The 19276-nt window shown below is 43.5% G+C and overlaps 1 protein-coding gene across 1 annotated transcript; it reads right to left on the bottom strand.

Annotated features, from left to right (window-relative positions):
• Positions 1–1023: 1023 nt before the first annotated feature.
• npdc1b (neural proliferation, differentiation and control, 1b) lies at positions 1024–19133 on the bottom strand (the record flags this gene model as incomplete). The annotated part of the gene is made up of 9 exons (XM_084468058.1): positions 1024–1145; positions 1661–1760; positions 1951–2030; positions 2549–2633; positions 5144–5210; positions 6038–6253; positions 6589–6681; positions 8856–9002; positions 19025–19133. 9 exons carry the CDS (start codon positions 19131–19133, stop codon positions 1074–1076), a joined length of 969 nt encoding a protein of 322 aa, XP_084324184.1. The 3' UTR covers positions 1024–1073.
• Positions 19134–19276: the final 143 nt, after the last annotated feature.

Here is a 19276-nt window from a genome sequence, read left to right as displayed (position 1 = left end):
TGCAACGTACGGTTACACGTTACGATGCTGGGGTGTGTTGCTGTTGCCGTGTAACATTTTCCATTCAATGTTCAAAACACGAACCAAAGGCGCATTGGAGAATTAAAAAAGGATTGCGACTAGAAGGATTTGACCCAGAAACGTCTCTAATCTCAGTGGGTGAATGCGCACATGTGTCTGCAGCCCAAAGCACACGCAGTCTTGGATCGACACTCCAAGCAGAGAATAAAACAGAAAATGAAAGCCCATTCTGTCCCAGAGTTCAGCGTCTTGTTGCGACTCCCTGATTATACTTATGCTAATAAAAACATGTCTGCTACCTTAAAGTGATAAAGTCTCAAAAATAAATAAAACCTGTGTGATTATACAGTAAGGAGTGTTTTTGTAGGATAGTGTAGTGGCTGGGGTGTTCCACTCCCAGCCGAAAGGTACCGGGATCAAACCCTGATGTCTGCAGAATAACCTGTAGGCATCCCTGAGCTATGACGCCCAGAAATGCTCTCCCTGCTCCATAATGACCTGCAACTGAATTCATTTTAAGCCGCTCTGGATAAAAGCGCCTGCTAAATGGCTAGGATGGTGATATTTGTCAGAATGAATCATAGAAGGAAGTAAAGAGCAATATGAAAATAAAGAATAGCACACGGCAGAAGCAGTGGACACAGAGAAGAGAGGTAGGGAACCGCCGATAGGCCGGGTTGGTTGTGTGAGAGGCGGAAGGGACAGCTGGAAAGTCAGAAGCAAACAGACTCGTGTCTCTTCTGCAGGACACTTAAACCATCGCACTCTTCTATGTACTTCCTGTTTCCCTGCTCTCCTCTTTCCATCACACACTTCCTCCTCCTTCTTGAAGTTCCTGCATCCTGTACATCATCCCAAGATTCACGGGCACCTGATTGTGTGTGTGTGTGTGTGTGTGTGTGTGTGTGTGTGTGTGTAAAGTAACGGAATTTAAATTTTATAAGTGTGTGTGTGTGTGTGTGTATCTGTCTGCGTGTGCGTTTGTCTGCATATATTCGTGTGTGTGTGTGTGTGTGTGTGTGTGTGTGTGTGTGTGTGTGTGTGTGTCCAGGCTATTGGGGGAACCTCTGCAGGTAGAGGGTGGAATCGTCAAACAGCGGGTTCTTCACCTCCATCTCCCCTGTCTGGAGAGAGAAGAGAAGGGATATGTAAGGGATATGCTTTTACTGCAGTTTTTCTGTGACCACCGTTCTGGAATGCCATAATTTTGTAGGCATTTCCATTTAGTTAAATCGATTGCTTAGCAATAATTCAACCACTGTTTTGGCATGAAAACGACACAAATGTCTTTAAAATTTATTTTTTATAGCAATCACTAGCACAATACCAGTTGTATTATTCAGTTATTGAACAAAGTAAGGTAAAAAAAAAAAATGTGTTTAGTTATTTTTTTAGGTTTTGTGTTCATCATACGCCCAGTAACAGGGTTTTTGGCAATGAAAGGCTTTCCTGGTGCTAACACAATATTAAGTACATTAAGATAAGATATGAAAGAGCCGTAAATAAAAAGTTGAATAAGTAGTGCTACTTTACTTTACTCTTATGTCTGCAAACAAAATTGTTGTTCACTTGTGACTACCAAACCAGATCTGTTCTAGTACAACACAAGCAAGCACAGCTGTAATGGTTGTTAACTCACTGGAGCCAAACCAGGACACTCGTAGACGGTGAAATCCCCGTCTTCTGTCTCCTCGTCCGACGTTGCTGCGTAGTCGGGTATCTTTGGCTCGCCTCGATGTCTGCAAGAGAGGAAGAGGGGGGCAGAGCGAGAGAGACAGAGAGAGAGAGAATAAAGTAATTAACCAATAAAGAATAAAGGAATATATAAGCATCAATGTGATACATTAGCACTGGCCAGGTATACTGTAATACGGTGATACCTGACCCTTAGCACTGATGCTAATCCAACATCTCCAAGCTGCTACTCACTTCTCCAGGGACAGCATCTGTTGTCTCTGGTGCTGGTAGTGGTACATCTGGGCACTGTGCGCCAGCTTCTTGTCCCCCGGCTGGGGAGCAAAATGAATATAAAATGTCATAAAAGGAAACCCAATATACCCAAGGGTTTTTTTGTTAGATTTTCCAATACGAGGAGAGAGCGTATGCAACATTTCTTCATAATTTCAGAGGTTTTTTTTTACAAGCAAACCAATCACAGGCGGAACTGCGCAACGTTGTGTCTGCACACACTGTGTTTAACTCATGGATGTACAATAAGAAGTTATCTCAAGGATGCTCAGCTAGGAGCTAAGGAGCTACCGTGGCAAGTTGTCATGGAAACAGAAACTTTTAGACTGTTTCCAAGACAACAAGCCAAGTTAGCTCCTTAGCTCCAAGCTAAGCGTTCACTTATTACACATCCATGAGTGATTCGCGGCTTACGCAGACACAAACAAATACAGTTTGCTTTGTGAGAGTAACAAAGCAAACCGTAAGAGTAAGTAAGAGTCTATAATTGAACAACCTACTCTTTTCATACATTCAGTGTCTGTTACGTGCATCTATAAAGCAGTCGTATGACACTCACCACAGAGCTGTCGTAGGAGTGACCTCTCATCAGTCCGTAGGCTGGGTACTCCACCTTCTGGGACAGACCTACACCCTTCTTTAACCTGAAACACACACACACACACACACACGCACACGCACACGCACACACACACACATGCACACACACACGCACACGCACACACACATTGGCCTCTAGGTCTCTCATCCTGCTCCTAAATTTCCAACTCTCAATGACGTCCCCCGTAAACAAGGGAAACGTAGCATAGACTTTCATTGGTATCATACTCACAGGCGTGGACACCAACTCAACGTTACAGTACAACATGTCAGGATACTGTACAACAAGCTAGTCAATATCGCAAAATAGGCCCCTGGCAGAGTGATGCAGGACCCCGTCACAAGGTGGAGGGCCGCGTATTACACACCTATTTATGGCTTCTTCGGTGAGAAATCAATAATTTGTCCAAAAAAGCTTTTATTGACTTAAACATTATTTATCGCTTGGAAGTGGTATCCATTGCTTTAAATAGTATCCATAGCAACGGATGGTTATCCATAGCAGCAGTCTACCGCTGATTGATGTGATTGACCTTGATTCACATTTAGAGTACTTCCTGTAGGAATCCTGTAGGAAACTGTCACAACTGCTCTACTTAAGATAACCGAAAATAAACATAATATGCATACAAATATACACATACAAGTATAGGCCTATTCAGTGGTGTAGTCTACGTGATACGCAGGTATACGCTGTATACCCATTAAGAAAGCTCCAGCATTTCCGTATGCCCACTTAGAAATGCGCAATGACAAATTCTGTTAATTTTATGAATGAAAGTATGACAGTTCTGTCACAGAACGTACATACTTTCATTCATAAATTCAACCTGTGCGCTGTCAGTGCGCTAGAACAATCATATTTCCAATCAATAATTTTAGCGCACGTGGAACAAGAAATAAACGTTTAAGCTTGACATTGTGTTTCTAGTTTAAATATTGACGTTGTGCTCTGCGACGTCCGCAATGGTTAGCTTTGTGATAGCCACGCTTGTGGCGGATTCCAAGTGTCATAGAGTGTCATTGATAATAACAATAACAATAATACATCTTAGAACAGTTGCTGATATGTTTTATTTATCTTAATTTATTATTTAAGTATTTTTGTATGGGAAACATAGCCTACATGTTTTTATTTAGTATTTTCGCATTTATTGTTTCTTATATAGGGTATTTTATTTTATTGAGTTGTAATTGTTTGACAAATTACCAACTCTTTTTCTTGTCTCTAAAACTCTAAAACTTTATTGCACAGGACAGACTCAAGTATCCCGTCGTCATTTATTATTTATTGATTCTTTATAGTTTATTTGATGCTAGTGCCTAATGGTGATTTTAATTTGACTGTTTAATGTCCTAGAAACTGATGACAATATCGAGTGTTGAAGAATCTCAATGACTTATGGTGGTTGTAGGCTACTGTATGCGACAGTGAGTGTGGTGGTGGTAGGACGGGTGTGGAAGAGGCTAGGAGGGAATCACAGTATACCCACTACAAAAAACTAGACTACACCACTGGGCCTATTTACATATTTAATTCACTATAATAAGTAAGGGATAATGTATAGAACGTCATTATCAGGAAATACACACAGTATGTATTTTTACAATTTACAACTTTTTACAATTTTACAATTTACAATTTGTTACCAGCATTCGTAGTGTTGATCAGTGTTGAGTACGCTGGGGTTGATAAGTTACCGGACTACTTGCGGAGTGATACGAAAGACGTGAATCACTCGACTTTCCTTGACAACGGTCATTATTGAAAAATACTTCACCACCAGAAGTCGGGAAGGCCCATGCAAGTGAACAGAGCATTCCACAGATTGAGGAGAGCCGTGTAATAACTAAGGGCAGGACAATAAACAGTTTGATATGCCCGGCTCTTATGGATGGCTTCCACGAGCCAGGCATATCAAACTGTTTATTGCCCTGCCTTGAGGTGATTATCCTGTTTATTCTACTTCTTGCTTGCCAACATAATAAAACAATTCAAATACTTTAGTAATTATGCTTTTTCTTATTCGTATTACATGCTTATTAAATGTATACTCTGTTTGAGTTCATCTCCCTCAAAAAGTAGTCCCCTTTAGAACTACGGTGAATAACGTTAGCTCAGCTGTAGCTAATTAGTTTCTATAGCAACCACACAAGGCTGCATCTGATCACTAGTTTAATAACGTAGTTGCTACATTGAATCTTGCTTGCAAAACTATGTATCGACTGAGATTTCCGACACATTTTAGAAACTTTTTTAAACAAGGTTTATTTTTACAATGGACCTCATGTTTGAAATTTCTGTGATAGAAAAAAAATACAAGCGGCGTATTGATCTACTATTTGATGACGCTGTGCTCAGTCAGCAGCAAGTACAACCGACAAGTCAGCAGGCAACCTGCCGGGTTAATGCCCTCCTCCCAGCCAATCAGAGTCAAGCATTCTTAAACGAAGTAGAATAATGATATAATAATGTATATTAATGATAATAACCAAATGACATTCATAGATACAAACAAACAAACAAACAAACAACCAAACAAAGGGTTCCTACCTGACCCAGCAGACTCCGGCGGCCACCAGCACCAGGGACCCGACCACGATGAAGGTGCTGCTGAGCACTGAGTACAGACACAGGACCAGGGTGACCGGGAAGGAATGACGGACCAACTGCACAGCACCGAAGGTCGACATCGCCCAGCAAGAGGACCGATGGGGAGAACCACCAGACACCAACCACCACCTAGATCTGGCCCTCTCTCACTGGTCTAGGAGCCCCAGAGACAGCTGGTACCTCCTGGATCTGGCCCTCTCTCACTGCTCTAGGAGCCTCAGAGGCAGCTGGTACCTCCTGGATCTGGCCCTCTCTCACTGGTCTAGGAGCCTCAGACACAGCTGGTACCTCCTGGATCTGGCCCTCTCTCACTGGTCTAGGCGTCTCAGAGACAGCTGGTACCTCCTGGATCTGGCCCTCTAGGCGCCCCAGAGAGCGCTCAAAGCGTCGGGAGCTAGGGAGAGGAGTGGTCTGGAAGGATCCAGTTGTGTGGAGCAGTGGCGGGCAACAGAGCAGGAGTCAATCGGTTCCCGCACCCGCCCGCGGCTCATATAGCACGGCATTGACGAACGCTAACGCGGCGTGGCAGAGCTAATTGTCAATAAGTGACTGCTTGTGTTGCCGAGTGCCATGCGGCTAATTGTGCTGGCGGGTCTTGAGGTTCAGACAAAATTAAATATAAATCCTTTTAGAAAGGAGGGAGCTGGAATTTCCCAACTTCTGAGAAATGGGAGCTTTGAGTAAACAATTGGAAGAGTTCCAAATTACTTTAAAAACAGGTAATGTTAAAAGCTAAGTTCTCACACAGCATGGAAATAGGAGTTGCTAAGATACACAGACATACTGCGGTGAATATCGGTGAATATCAGTGAATATCGGCGAACAGTGACGTACCGACAAAGACGTGGTCATTGGGCAGGTATGGGGTGATCACAGGAGCCCCGGAGAGACCTGCCGTGTGATTGGACGCCAGGAGTGGGGCCGAGGGGGCGGCTGCTGTGCTCTGATTGGCTGCCTGTGCTGCAGTTGCAACTGGCCTGTCGGTGGCGCTGGGTACGACCAGGGGCAGCGTCTCCTTGACAACCGCCACTTGCTGCGCCGGGGTCGACGCTGAGACAAGAAATAATGAAATAAATGATTGTTGTTGATGCATTTGTGTGTCTTTTTGGAGTTTTTTTCTTTCACTGTGGACAAAGATTAACAAATGTGAAAGACTTTTTGTGAAAAAAACAGAACGACACACTTCTAAACAAATATTTGTGAACAACAATAAACAATATTCACAAACTGTATGTTTATATTGTGTCATGTTACAATAACACATCTGTAGTCACAACATAACAAAAGTGCATCTATATTCCAAGAATTGCAAAAGTAATTAACCGATTTATATGTCTGTATTGCATTAATATGCAACTTCACGCTGGCATGTGATTGGTTGATACCTGGCTTCCTGGACTTGGTTACCCGCTGTTCACTGACGATGGTGGACAGGAAATCTATCTCCTCGTCTAGCTCAGGGTATGTAGTCTTCTTACCTGGAGATAAACACATAAACACACACACACACACACACACACACACACACACACACACACACACACACACACACACACACACACACACACACACACACACACACACACACACACACACACACACACACACACACACACACACACAACTAAGACATGCCCTATTTGCTACAATCATACATACTTCAACAGGTTTCTAAAATTAGGAAAGTTCAATTCATAGGTATGATATTGATAATGATGATGATTTGATGATGCGAAGATATGTCCTAAAAATAATCACAATAGAATAATAATAAAAATGTATTAGTAGTATGTAATTTGCTGAACCTCAGTTGGATTTATAACCATTTTTTGTATTCATAGGGTGGCACGTTCATATCTCGACATCTCCGTTATTATTGAGATAATACATTATTTTCAGCTCAACCAACAGTTCAATTGAGACAGTTTAACGGGCTTCCTTAACCCTCAAATAAACCCTCCCAGCGTTCTGGCTGTTACCCTCTAGTGGTTCGAGATGGTAAATGCAGTCATCAGGAAATAGTCACTAAAAACCAACCACGGTTGGCTGCCTGTTAAGTGGTGCAATGCAGAGGGCAGAGAGGCTGAGGGCAATGAGAACATGACGATATGATGGCATGAGGAAGGCTATGAGAGGATGAGATTATGAAAGGGTGTGCACTAGGGCTGTCAACGAATATTCTAAATTCGAATTTATATTCGAATAGTTTTCATAGTTTTCAGACATTCGAAGGTGAAAATTTATATTCGAATGTGGAAAAACACACACCCGCGGCAGCCGCGGCGCGGCTGTCTGCTTTGCGAGTGGGCGACCAGAACACTACAAGACAAGAGACAAGAGTCAAGCGACAAGAGTCGGGACCTTAAATTGCTTGCACAAAACTCTTGATCAGCACTTAGCATTTGTTTATTGTTGTTTATTTAAACCAGTATGCGCAGAGAGAGTGAGGGGGAGCGAGAGAGAGAGAGAAAGAGAGCGAGGTCTGCGGTCTTGGCCATTAGTTAATTTACTTATTTTTGTGTAGGTAATATGTTGTCAAATATGTTTAAACTTAAATAAACTACCTATACAAGTAGTTATGTCTCGTTGTATTAGTTTGTCATGTTATTGACGTAACGCGCGTCATTGACATAATGCGCAAATATAGATATTCGAATAGTTCGAATATATGTGAGGGAATATTCGAACGTAATTTTTGAGCAATTTTGAGAGCCCTAGTGTGCACATGAGGCTACGGTAGGATGAGATGATGAGGTAATGAGAGCATGATTCCAGTGGGTGGAGTGAGTTTTAGTCACATGTCATCAAGCAGAAAGAGCTGACACAGTGACGCAGTGTTAGAGTAGGTGGATGAATGTGTGTGATAGTGTGTGTGTGTGAGAGAGAGAGAGAGAGAGAGAGAGAGAGAGAGAGAGAGAGAGAGAGAGAGAGAGAGAGAGAGAGAGAGAGAGAGAGAGAGAGAGAGAGAATGCGAGAGGGAGAGAGTATTTCATGGAATTACTCTGAGTGAATGAATGTGCTGTTGTGTGTGTGTGTGTGTGTGTACGTGTGTGTATGTATGTATGTGTGTGTGTGGTGTGTGTGGGTGGATAGGGAAAAGCTTTACTGAGTCACAGGGCTGCTCTGAATGTGTGGGTGGAGGGCAGCGAGAGCATGTGGTAAAGTGTGTGTGTGTTTGTGTGAGTGTGTGCTGATGACAGGGGCTGGTAGAGGGTCATTAAATTAAAGTGTGTGTGTGTGTGTGTGTGTGTGTGCTGTTAGTGGGTCATTTGATTGTCAGAGCGTAGTATCCTCTGACCTGCATACATATCCTATATGTACTAATATATAGACCACATATGTTCATAGATATATATAAATTGACCGCAAAGATTCAGATTAATATTTATTGATTTGAAAAAAAGTCCAATATTCTTTTTTTTTTTAAATAAAATCATGTTTTCAATATCTTTACGGTGTGATTGTGACATTTAAAGGTGATTAAATGCATTTGAAAATCAACATCTTTGGACAGCTTGCTACAGTCAAGAGGCGAACACTCGTATTACAGATGTTAGGTGCCATCTGTCGCGGTGACGGCACCAAAGCCTAGACCCTAGATACAAGAATTTACAGGAAATATTCAGACGAACAGCTACCTAGCACCACTTACCATAGTGGTGTGCCTTACGTCCCCTGACCACGCAGCGGCCATGGGAGTCCTCCACCAGGGGCCCCAGGCAGGGGCCACACTGCGTTCCCCCCAGGGGACAGAAGTGACGGCCGGCCCGTGCACAGTCCAGACTCCTGGGACATGAGCCTTGGGGGGAGGGGAGAGATGCACAGTATGTCAGATAAATGAAGAAACATGAGGACAGTCTAATAGGCCCTAGCGGTGGTTGGAAGATCTCACAATTAAACAATATAGAGATTAATGTCTTAAGTCTGAAGGTAACCAAACTCAAATATGGGTCAATGGGGCATTTCCCTTCCCCAGGCATATAACATAGGACTGCTGGATCCGAGATTAGTTAAAAGGTAATTGAGCAAATGCAGAAGTTTGAGTTAATGATGCTACGATTAAAGGTCTGTTCCGAAGTCATTTCCGAAAACAAAAGGTCTCGTGAGATGCCTATTCTATGCACTTCTTCATATTACGTTGTCGTATCTGACACGAAAACATTGGACTCAGCATGAAGAGAAAAAAATAACGTAGCTTTCCATCACTCATTATGCAAAACACATTGTTATCTTAACACCGCACACACACACACACACACACACACACAAAAACCACACACACACAGGCATGCAGACACAAAGGTATCCCTTGACACAGAATTTTAACTTTACATAATTTTACATAAAAAAAGGTTACATCAATTACATTACGCGCAAGAATGGAACACTTCCCAAAACGTATTTGATCTGGATTTACTATGATTTACTTCTTTAGCATTGAACAGCCGCTTTATCCAGAGTGACTGGAGGGGACTGGAGGATGCCTACAGGAAGGCTTTAGACATTGAGACTCAAACCCAGAACCTTTTAGATGGTCGTTGAACACCCTAGCCACTTCATTATCCTGCTTTAGATACTGTACGATAAACATCCCATAATAACAACAACCATTGTTAACGTTTTAAAAGGTACTAGTAGTAGTAGTAGTATTAGTAGTGGTAGTAGGCTACTACTAGTAGTAGTAGCAGTATCAGTATTAGCAGAAGCATCAGCAGTAGTCAAGGTAGTAGTAGGAGTAGTAGTAGTAGTAGTAGTAGTAGTAGCGGTAGCAGTGTATTTTAGTAGTCGACTACTAGTAGTAGTAGTAGTAGTAGTAGTAGTAGCTGCAGCTGTAGTAGAGCAGCAATAGTAGCAGGAGAAGTTGTAGTAGCAGTAGTAGTAGTAGTAGATGGAGCTAATATACATATGGTTGGTGTTCTATACACTACTATAGTATGCAGAGTGTATGTCATTAATAGGTGGACTAGAGGAGGATGGACAGTCAGAGAGAGAGAGAGGTTCTGCCGGGGAGTGATGGAGTCAAGGCGGGGATGACCCTAATCTCCCACTCCCAGACAGAGGAGCAGCTGGGACAGACACACCGATAACCACACACACACACTAGACTACACTTGGAACTCCACCATCGCTACCATGCTTTTATGACTTACACGTGCCTTTGTATGTTGTATACTTTATTATTCAACCAAACCTACTTCTGACAAAAGAATCTGTAAAAGCAGTATCTTAGCATTATTCTGTTTTCAGGTTAATGTTATATATTTTAGGTATTATGCAATCTTTTTTCACCAATCAAATATAAACAGGAATAATTGAATGGTGTGAATGATGTTGGATGGATGAATGGAGGAAAGTCCAGTCTGAGTTGAGCTTGTTGCTGTGACACAGTTAGGTAAGGTGGTGGTTAAGACATGGTTATGTGATGGTCTGACATTGTACTCGCTCATCTGGCGAATGAGGGAAATAGTCCAGGTCTGGACATCATCTTCATCTCAACTATGCAAGACAATGGGTTGCTATGGGCACGTCGTCATGGCAACCGGAGACAGCGTGACGTCACCAGGGGGTTGGTGAGTCATCGTCGCACAAATGAACAAAGTTGGGCGGGGCATGGCTGGGGGTCTTCAGGCTTCTGTACGGAAGCATCAGGTGGAGTGGGGGGGGGGGGGTTTGGGAAGGTTATAATGTGATAAAGGAAATGAGACTAGAGCAGAGCTGAGGACGATGAGTCTAACCAAACACAGAGAGAGAGAGAGAGAAGGAGAGAGGGTGGGAGAGAGAGAGAGAGGGGGAAAGGCGTAACCCGGGCTAACCGAAGTTGCTCGGATTGTGGTCAAAGGGAGGAGATGACATCCGTCAATGTCAACACAGCAGCTTGACCGCATGGCCACACCAATATCATGTGCTCACACCTCAAACGGCCCATTTGTTCCTGACATTCTTTCAGAGACAGAGGGACACAGAGAAGACACAGAGAGAGACAGAGAACGAAAGAGAGAGAGAGAGAGAGAGAGAATGAAAGAGAGAGAGAGAGAACCAAAGAGAGAGAGAGAAACACCGAGCGTGAGAGGGCCCTATATTGAGTTATGACCATTAGATTAGCACAGCCCATTCTAACCGCTTTTCGTTTCTGTACACCAAATTGGCTGTCGTTGGAGTGGTTGGATCGTTGTTTACCCATTCCCTCGCTACTCGTTAGGAACGGATGTTGGGGGGGGGGGGGGGGGGCGTCTAGCTTAATTAGGCTATCGCTCTTTTATATTGCTTTTATATTGGGTTGCAGCAGCTGGAGGCTAGCCATTCTTTAGAGGTGGAACCCCCTAATGTTTGATAGGGGTTAAGGGAAGTTGTTGGTATGGAATTTTACAAGTATGGAATATTACTGCTCTCTCTGGAATTTTACTGGCACTGAATATTAGAAAACAATTGGTTTGGAATGTTACTGGTTTGGAATTGTACTTGTTCGGAATGTTGGTTGTTCAGAATGTCGGTTCTTCGGAATGGTCCTGGTATGAAATATTAATGATTTGAAATGTTACTGGTTTGGAAATGTTTGGTAGTTCCTAGGGCCCTTACAGGTTAGCATTATGAATGTCCGGGCAGGGAATACTGTATTTCTTGATGAAGGGCTCGGCCTAAAGATTAACTTGACCTGAACCAGCACACACACTTTCCTCCTATGGATACACTACAGTAGAGTGAAAGCGGTAGTAATATTTATTAGAATTAGAATGGAATTTCTCTACATTAGAGGGGAATGAGGTGAAGCAAAAATAAATGAACAAAACACAAGGTCTGACATTTTATTTGGAATCGTCTTTCCTGACATGGAGATTGCAGGAGCAGTGAATGTCTCTATGCTGGTTTCCAAACAGGGGGATGATAGTTAAACTCAAGAACACAGTGTGTATGGAAGTCCAGCTGCTCAACAACTTCCCCCAACAGTCAGGGAATAAAAAGTATAAAAGTACCTGGAGGGCATTTACAATTTTATGGAACTGACAGCACTGCAGATGTCAAAATTGTCTGTGGATTGTGTTGACAAAAAGAAGAAGGGTTAGAGATTACTTTGATTTAATTTGTACAAAGATTTGCAGTTTGCCATTTTACAGTGAAACCGAAACCCTGACATTCCAACAAAGACCATCACCTCTCCCTGGTTTGGTCTGTTTCCTAGCAACGCGTGTGATCTGCATTTCCACAAACAAATGTCCCTCTCTCCCTCTCTCTCAAGGCTGGCTCCATCAAGGTTCTACGTCTCTAGCGTAACTCTTGTACACGACAACATACAGATGTGAATAGTACCATTAAGATTGGATTTTTACTCTACAATTGTATAACTTTCCTGTCTAGGACCATCTTCCAATCGTATCTTATCTTATAAGACACGCCCTCATCGACGCTCCCAGTTTGGGAGTGTTTTGTGCGATAATTTGAGGGAGCATTTTTGTCAACTGACAATCCAGCATTCCGTGTTGGGAGACATTGATTAAATTTATGTGTTCATCAATAATGAATGAGTTTACTGGTAGAATCTGTAAACCGAGCACTCTCAACATTGGCTGGATGGCTTGACTGGTGAGAGATTATCAAGACTATGTTCTCACAGATGGCACTGACATGAAGAATAAGAAATCTGTGCTTTAAGAATGCTTTCTGATTATTCTTTAACTCCTACTCCAGAATTTTCCTTGAACAGCAAAGCTGCATAAAAATCAAAGAGAGTTTGTTGATCAGAAACTTCAAAGATGATATGGCGCCACCGAAACGCAAAGCCATCCGACGGACAGAGTCAAGAACATGAAACATTAAAAACAACAAATATTTCATAACCTCCATCTCTGCTGCAAGTGGAAATAAATCTCTCTGAACTAAAGGGATGTTTGGTCTCAATAAATCTAAATAAATATATTTTGTTCAATTCCACAGTAGACTTTTGAGATGCCACAACGGCAGCTAGCTTGTGAAGATTTCCTGTAAATGTCTTCCGCACACACACACACACACACACACACACACACACACACACACACTTTAATATATGCTTTATTGGCGATATAATTATCATTAGGCCGTCCACAGAGGAACACCGATAAATATAATCATAAAAAAACAGGAGTCCGCCTTCACTCCCTTAGTTTGAGGTACACTGTGTTCTCTACCGTTACATGACACTGGGATGTACTACACTACTAGAGGACAGGAAGTGATGCGTACCAGTGAGCTGGCAACCATGAAAGTGATGAATCTGCACTTCTGTGATGACTAACTGACCAGTGAGGTGTGGCTGTCTCTAGAATGGAATATATTGTCCTGCAGGCCATCACTATAAAATATAATGCCATGACCAAGTCTAAGAACTCAGGCTATTACCCCTATCTAGTTGTTTTGTATAACCCTATGTGGACATGGTTTTGTGAAACCAGAGGTTAGTTGAAAGGTGGACACACAGAACAGACTCAGGGTTCCTTGAAACAACTACCTCATACACATACCAAAGGGCTCAGGCCTGGTACATAGACCACTGTCCATACGAGCAGATAGTACCCATGGAAACCAGTATCCAGGGAGACCAAATTGAACCATGGTAGGAGTTCTCCCACCAACACCCATTGCATAAGTCTGACAGCGTCAGCCCACCAGAGCCAATCAGGAGAAGCTTCCCCTTTAAAAAGGTGGAGCTCAAACACTTGAGAAACAAAACAATCTGCATGCGTTTGGTTTTTCCATCCTCGACTGAGCTCAGGTTCACTTATTATACTCTGCATCGTCATTGTTTTATCTGAATACTATCAGTTATCTTTAAAGATGTTTCCTCCATTTTTTCTCTAACCATCTAACCTAAGTTAAGAACTGCTAGAGATCTCTACGAAACCAGGTGTGTCCCCCTCAGCCATACTAGTTGTTAACAGTTTACACATATATTGTAATGTTCTTGTTCTGCTGCCTTGTTTTCCACGGTTTTTGTATTTCCAATTAAATAATAATATTGTAATTTATTAATGAAGCACCTTTCAACGTCAGAGACAATCCTGTGCACTAAAACATTTAAACAGACAGCCAGGAAATGCTAAGCGGCTAAATCCAACGCGTCTCTGAATTAAAGTGTCCTAGGCCTGTGTTTAAAGAGTCTTCTTCCGTATTTTGTGTGATTTGTTGCTGTAATACCTTAATATTCCTTACCTCCATCTTATCTCTTATCTTAAAACTGGCCACAGTGATTAGTTTTGTTCATTTTCAAAATATAGTTGTTGTTGCTACTACTGCAGGCGTTATATAATTCACACATTCAGTTCTTCTCTATTCTAACACCAAACCACCTGCTGAGCAGAGGGTGGCTGGTGCCGTCTTCATCCATCAGGATGGAAAGGTTAGGGCAGGGGCGTCACATGAGATGGAGGGAGAGTGTGAGTGTGAGTGTGAGTGTGTGTGCGTGTGTGTGTGTGTGTGTGTGTGAGACACTTCTTTCATCTCAGGGAGCAGTATGTGGCTGTCTGAGGCGTCCCCAGGGTCCTGAAGTCCTCATGTTACCCGGGTTCAGTATGGCATCAGGTCCAACAGAACCACGCAGCAACATGCACCCCCCCTGATACATCAACACATGGCAGACCACCAGACCAGCAGCTTTATAGAGCACACTCTAACGCTAACCTAATCCAGCTCTCTCTCTTTCCCTCTCTATCCCCATCTCTCATCCCGTCTGACTGTGGCTTAACAGTTGACCTGTCTGGCACACAGATACACTGATCCCATAGAGAGAGAGAGACATAGACAGAAAGAGAGAGAGAGAGAGAGAGAGAGAGAAAGAGACATAGACTTAGACAGAGAGAGAGAGAGAGAGACAGAGACAGAGAGAGAGTGACAGAGAGAGAGAGAGAGAGAGAGAGACATAGACACAGAGAGATCAAGGATTCTGATGAAAAGTTTGATCGCAGACACTTGCTATCGAACCCAGTACCTTTCGAGCTGGGAGCAAAACACCCTAGCCCTGAGAACACTGTGTGGAGTAGCTTCAAATAACAAATGCCTGACATGAAAGAACACAGTGAAACATGTCCGCGTTCAGTTCTGTGTGGGATGGAGTCACACACCACCAGGGCCGCTATAACACAATGATGGATGACCATGATGCCAGGGCAGCAAAGAACTAGCGAAATGAAAGAGACTCGTCCCACATCTTCCTCCTTCCTTTAAAAGTAGGCAGCGCATGATGAGTGTCCAGCGTATCGCCGGACACTCATCATGTGCTGCCTACTTTAATCGCAGGCGTTTCATATCACTGTCCAACAGACGCGAGTTCAGCGCTTTTAACTCATAAAATCCTATTGGGGTTTGGACATTAACTTGGTGCGGTTGCTTTTAGTTCAATAAAGCTGTGATCTGATCGTACGCGCGCCAAGAAGTCAGGGTAAACCTGGGTCTGTGTGGAATAGTTTCAACATTGAGAGCAGCAGCGTCAAGGGCGAGATTCCAAGCCATCCGCTAGGCCCTGGCTAGCCGCTACCGTCAATGCTAGACACTAAATCCCCCAGGAATACATTGGCAACGCCGCAACTGAAATGTCATTGTGTATTGACTGCTTCAGTTCAGTGGCAACATTCTTCCATAGTCTCTGTATTGATTAATATTGCAGTGATTAGCCGTAGCATAGCAGGGGAGGCTTTTTCTCTTCTTGCAGAGGTAGTCGGCGTAACCCGTGGCAACAGCAGCCCCTTTCCCGCAAACAGCAGTTTAATCAGGTCTCCTGTTTTACTGCCTCCTGGAACAGAGCTCATTCACACAAACACACACACACACACACACAAGCGCACACGGCAAAACCGTGCACACACAAGCGCACACATGCAAAAGAAACGTGCACACACAAGCACACATAGCACCCACACTTGTGCAAGCACACGCATGCACGCATGAACATGCAGACACCTAACACACCTAAGACACACACACAAACACCTGTGCACACTCGTGTGCCAGTACACACATGCAAGCAGGCATGCACACATACACAAAACCTGAGGACCCAGAGCTCAGGGAGAGCCGTCGATGGAAGGTTAAACACACGCTACTTCATGCTCTATGCAGTGTACTTTCTTTTCTATGATTTTGTGTGATTTGTGTTTTTTTTTACTGTTTTGCCAGATTGTTGAAGACAAATGTCTATTTTAAGTAAATTAAATGGACAATAATGTTTTCTTATCTTACCTACTCACTAGACTAAGATCTAATCTCCTCCACACGACCAGGGACAATAAACCACATTCTGTTCCATCTCTCAATGCAGACGTTAAGCTATGACACGCAAATCAGCAATCTGCCTTGGTCCACAGATCCACACACACCTTGAGATACAAATACGTATTATGGCACACACAAAATGTATCTTCTCTGCAAGACACACACACACACACACACATTGGAGAGTAATCAGTGAAGGACAGAGAGAAGAAAGGAGTGAATGAGAGCGAGAGGTGCTTAAGACACACACACACACACACACACACACACACACACACACACACACACACACACACACACACACACACACACACACACACACACACACACACACACACACACACACACACACACACACACAGCTGGGGATTGAATTCAGCTGGAACAGATATAACAGGGCAGACATTCTCTAGATGATATTATTATGAGGGACTGGGCTTCAGTTAATGAACCTGCTCCATCTCTTCAGCTGATTATATAGATATAGATATAGCTATACGTATATAGAGAGAGAGTAATCAACAGCCCCATAACAATGTTTCCACTTCCCTCTCATTCTATACATTCTTCTTTCTTGAGTACTTTCCAATGTGTTTACATTTTTAGATTGTTAAGCCATTCTGTCAGACTTTTTTTTTTTCAAATCTTACTTGTGTAAAGATGTGTGTAAAGATCCATGAATGGCACTAAATAAATCATCAAGTTGCATACAGTAGCTATTTTAAGATTAATTGCTTATAACCACATTTATTTGGAAGATATTCGCAGAGAAAATGTGCTGTATGGTACTAGGCTGTCTGTTAAATTGATTTTTCCCACTAGGAAAAGAAAGATGAGTATTGTTTTTAAATATGAAAGTGGTTGAGTGGCTTTGTTCTCCTCCCAAAATAGTTTGATGATAGGGAGAGGAGGAGGTGGGAGGAGGGGTGACATGCAAGGAGAGGGGGAGAAGCAAGGAGCAGGAGAAGGGGCGGGAGGGGAGAGAGGGGGAGGAAGTGGGAAGATGAGAAGGGTGGGAGAGGAGGCGGAGATGAGGGGGAGTAGGGGAGAGGAAGAGAGGGGAAGGAGCCGGGAGGAGGGAGAGGAGGAGGGGCATGGAAGAGGGGAAGGAGGAGAGGGGGTAGAGGGGAGGGGGAGGAAGTGGGAAGATAAGAAGGATGGGAGAGGGTGGAGGTGAGGGGGAGATGGGGTGTGGAAGAGAGGGGGAGGAGGAGGGGGGCGGAAGAGAGGCGAAGGAGCCGAGAGGAGGGAGAGGACAAGGGAGGAGGGGTGTGGAAAAGAGGGGGAGGAGTAGAGGGGGAGGAGGAGGTAGAAGTAGAGGGGCTCTTGAGCTGACAGGGGGAATGTGTCGGAAAGTTCTGGTCATCCAGACTCCAGTCCTCCAGCTCTGATAACAGCAGAGGGGCTTCTGGAATGCTACTACTTCAACCATCTACCTCCACAATGAAATAGTATTCTTGAACCAATGGAGTTTGCTGGTTCATTGAGAGCTGGTTTGCTGGCTCATGTAACAAGTCTCTGCTCCTTTTATTTCTTTGAGTTCCAGAGATGTTGTAGTTGCAACAAGTAAAAACAGGTGAGAATACCCTTCCTTTCTGTTAGTATGGCAAAAGGTTAATCAGTTAGCGCCTTCATCCAAAGTGACTTACAATGAATTTAAGACATGTCCTGGAAGGAGCAGGTGGGGTTAAGGCAGCCAGCTCAAGGATTGCTACAGGTAGTCTGGGGACACTGGGGATGGAGCCCAGCACCTCACCCAACCAGCAGACTGTCCTGTGACAGAATACTGGAGCAGGATCAAGGTGGATTTGGCTGGCGATTCACACGGTTCAATGTACCCATACATTCTAAATCCATCATACCCTATGCAAAACTATTGGCATATAGACAAAATACACGGATGAATTATTGATCATGAGTCATTCATTGAACGGGATAAAAAAAACTGACTCATGCTTTTTTGTTGACAAAGTGTTTCATGACGATAATGATGCAGGATATTGTTCAAGATACTTGAGCTGTTTTGTGATCTCATTTAGCCATCAAAACATAATAAAAAAACATCTCCACCCTATACAGACCAAACCACCGATGACGCAGAACAAGTGTTTTTCAAACCCATCAAACCAAATCAATAACCTCCTACTCAATTGAAGGCCAATAAAGAAAGGCAAAATCTGACATCAATCGTTTTAGATGAATAATAATCACAGTATTCCACTTTAATAACACATCACATGTCTGGGCAACAGCGCCAAATAAGGCAGGCTACTATAAGAGGCCATTCATAAATATCACGGGAGGGCAGGTGTTATGGTCTTGGTGGGGGTTGGAGGGGGGTGGCTATATAAAGACACCACGACAGCATGTTTACATTAACAACACTTAATAGTGGCATGTTCACAACAAAAAGTCAGTTTCAGCCCCGACACATTATTGGTGCGCATTTTGTAAACAATGACGACAGAAATAGTCTCAACAGTAACCCCTGAATCAAGTCTAACATGTTCACTTGTCCCAGTTTGCCCACTGCTCTCCCTCTAGATCCCCTTTCCAACTATCTAATATCACATGTTCCCTTACCCGTCAGACAGTCGCTGGCCAGGATCAGCGTTGCCAGCACGGCGAGGCGGGAGAGGAGTGCGGGCCGGACGGCTCCGAAGGACCGCATCCTGCAGAGCTCTCCTACCATGGCAGCGACGCACGGACACCAGGGACCATTCCTCCGCCGCGTACCCCCCGTGAAGAAAAAATGTATAAGTCAAGAGCGTCCTCAAAAAAGCCGCTGGATGAAAACCTACGTTTAGACGTCTTTACATCAACGCGCACAAGCAG

Source organism: Micromesistius poutassou (assembly GCF_964030765.1).
Source record: "Micromesistius poutassou genome assembly, chromosome: 5".
NCBI lineage: Eukaryota > Metazoa > Chordata > Actinopteri > Gadiformes > Gadidae > Micromesistius > Micromesistius poutassou.
This window is presented reverse-complemented; position numbering and strand designations above follow the sequence as displayed.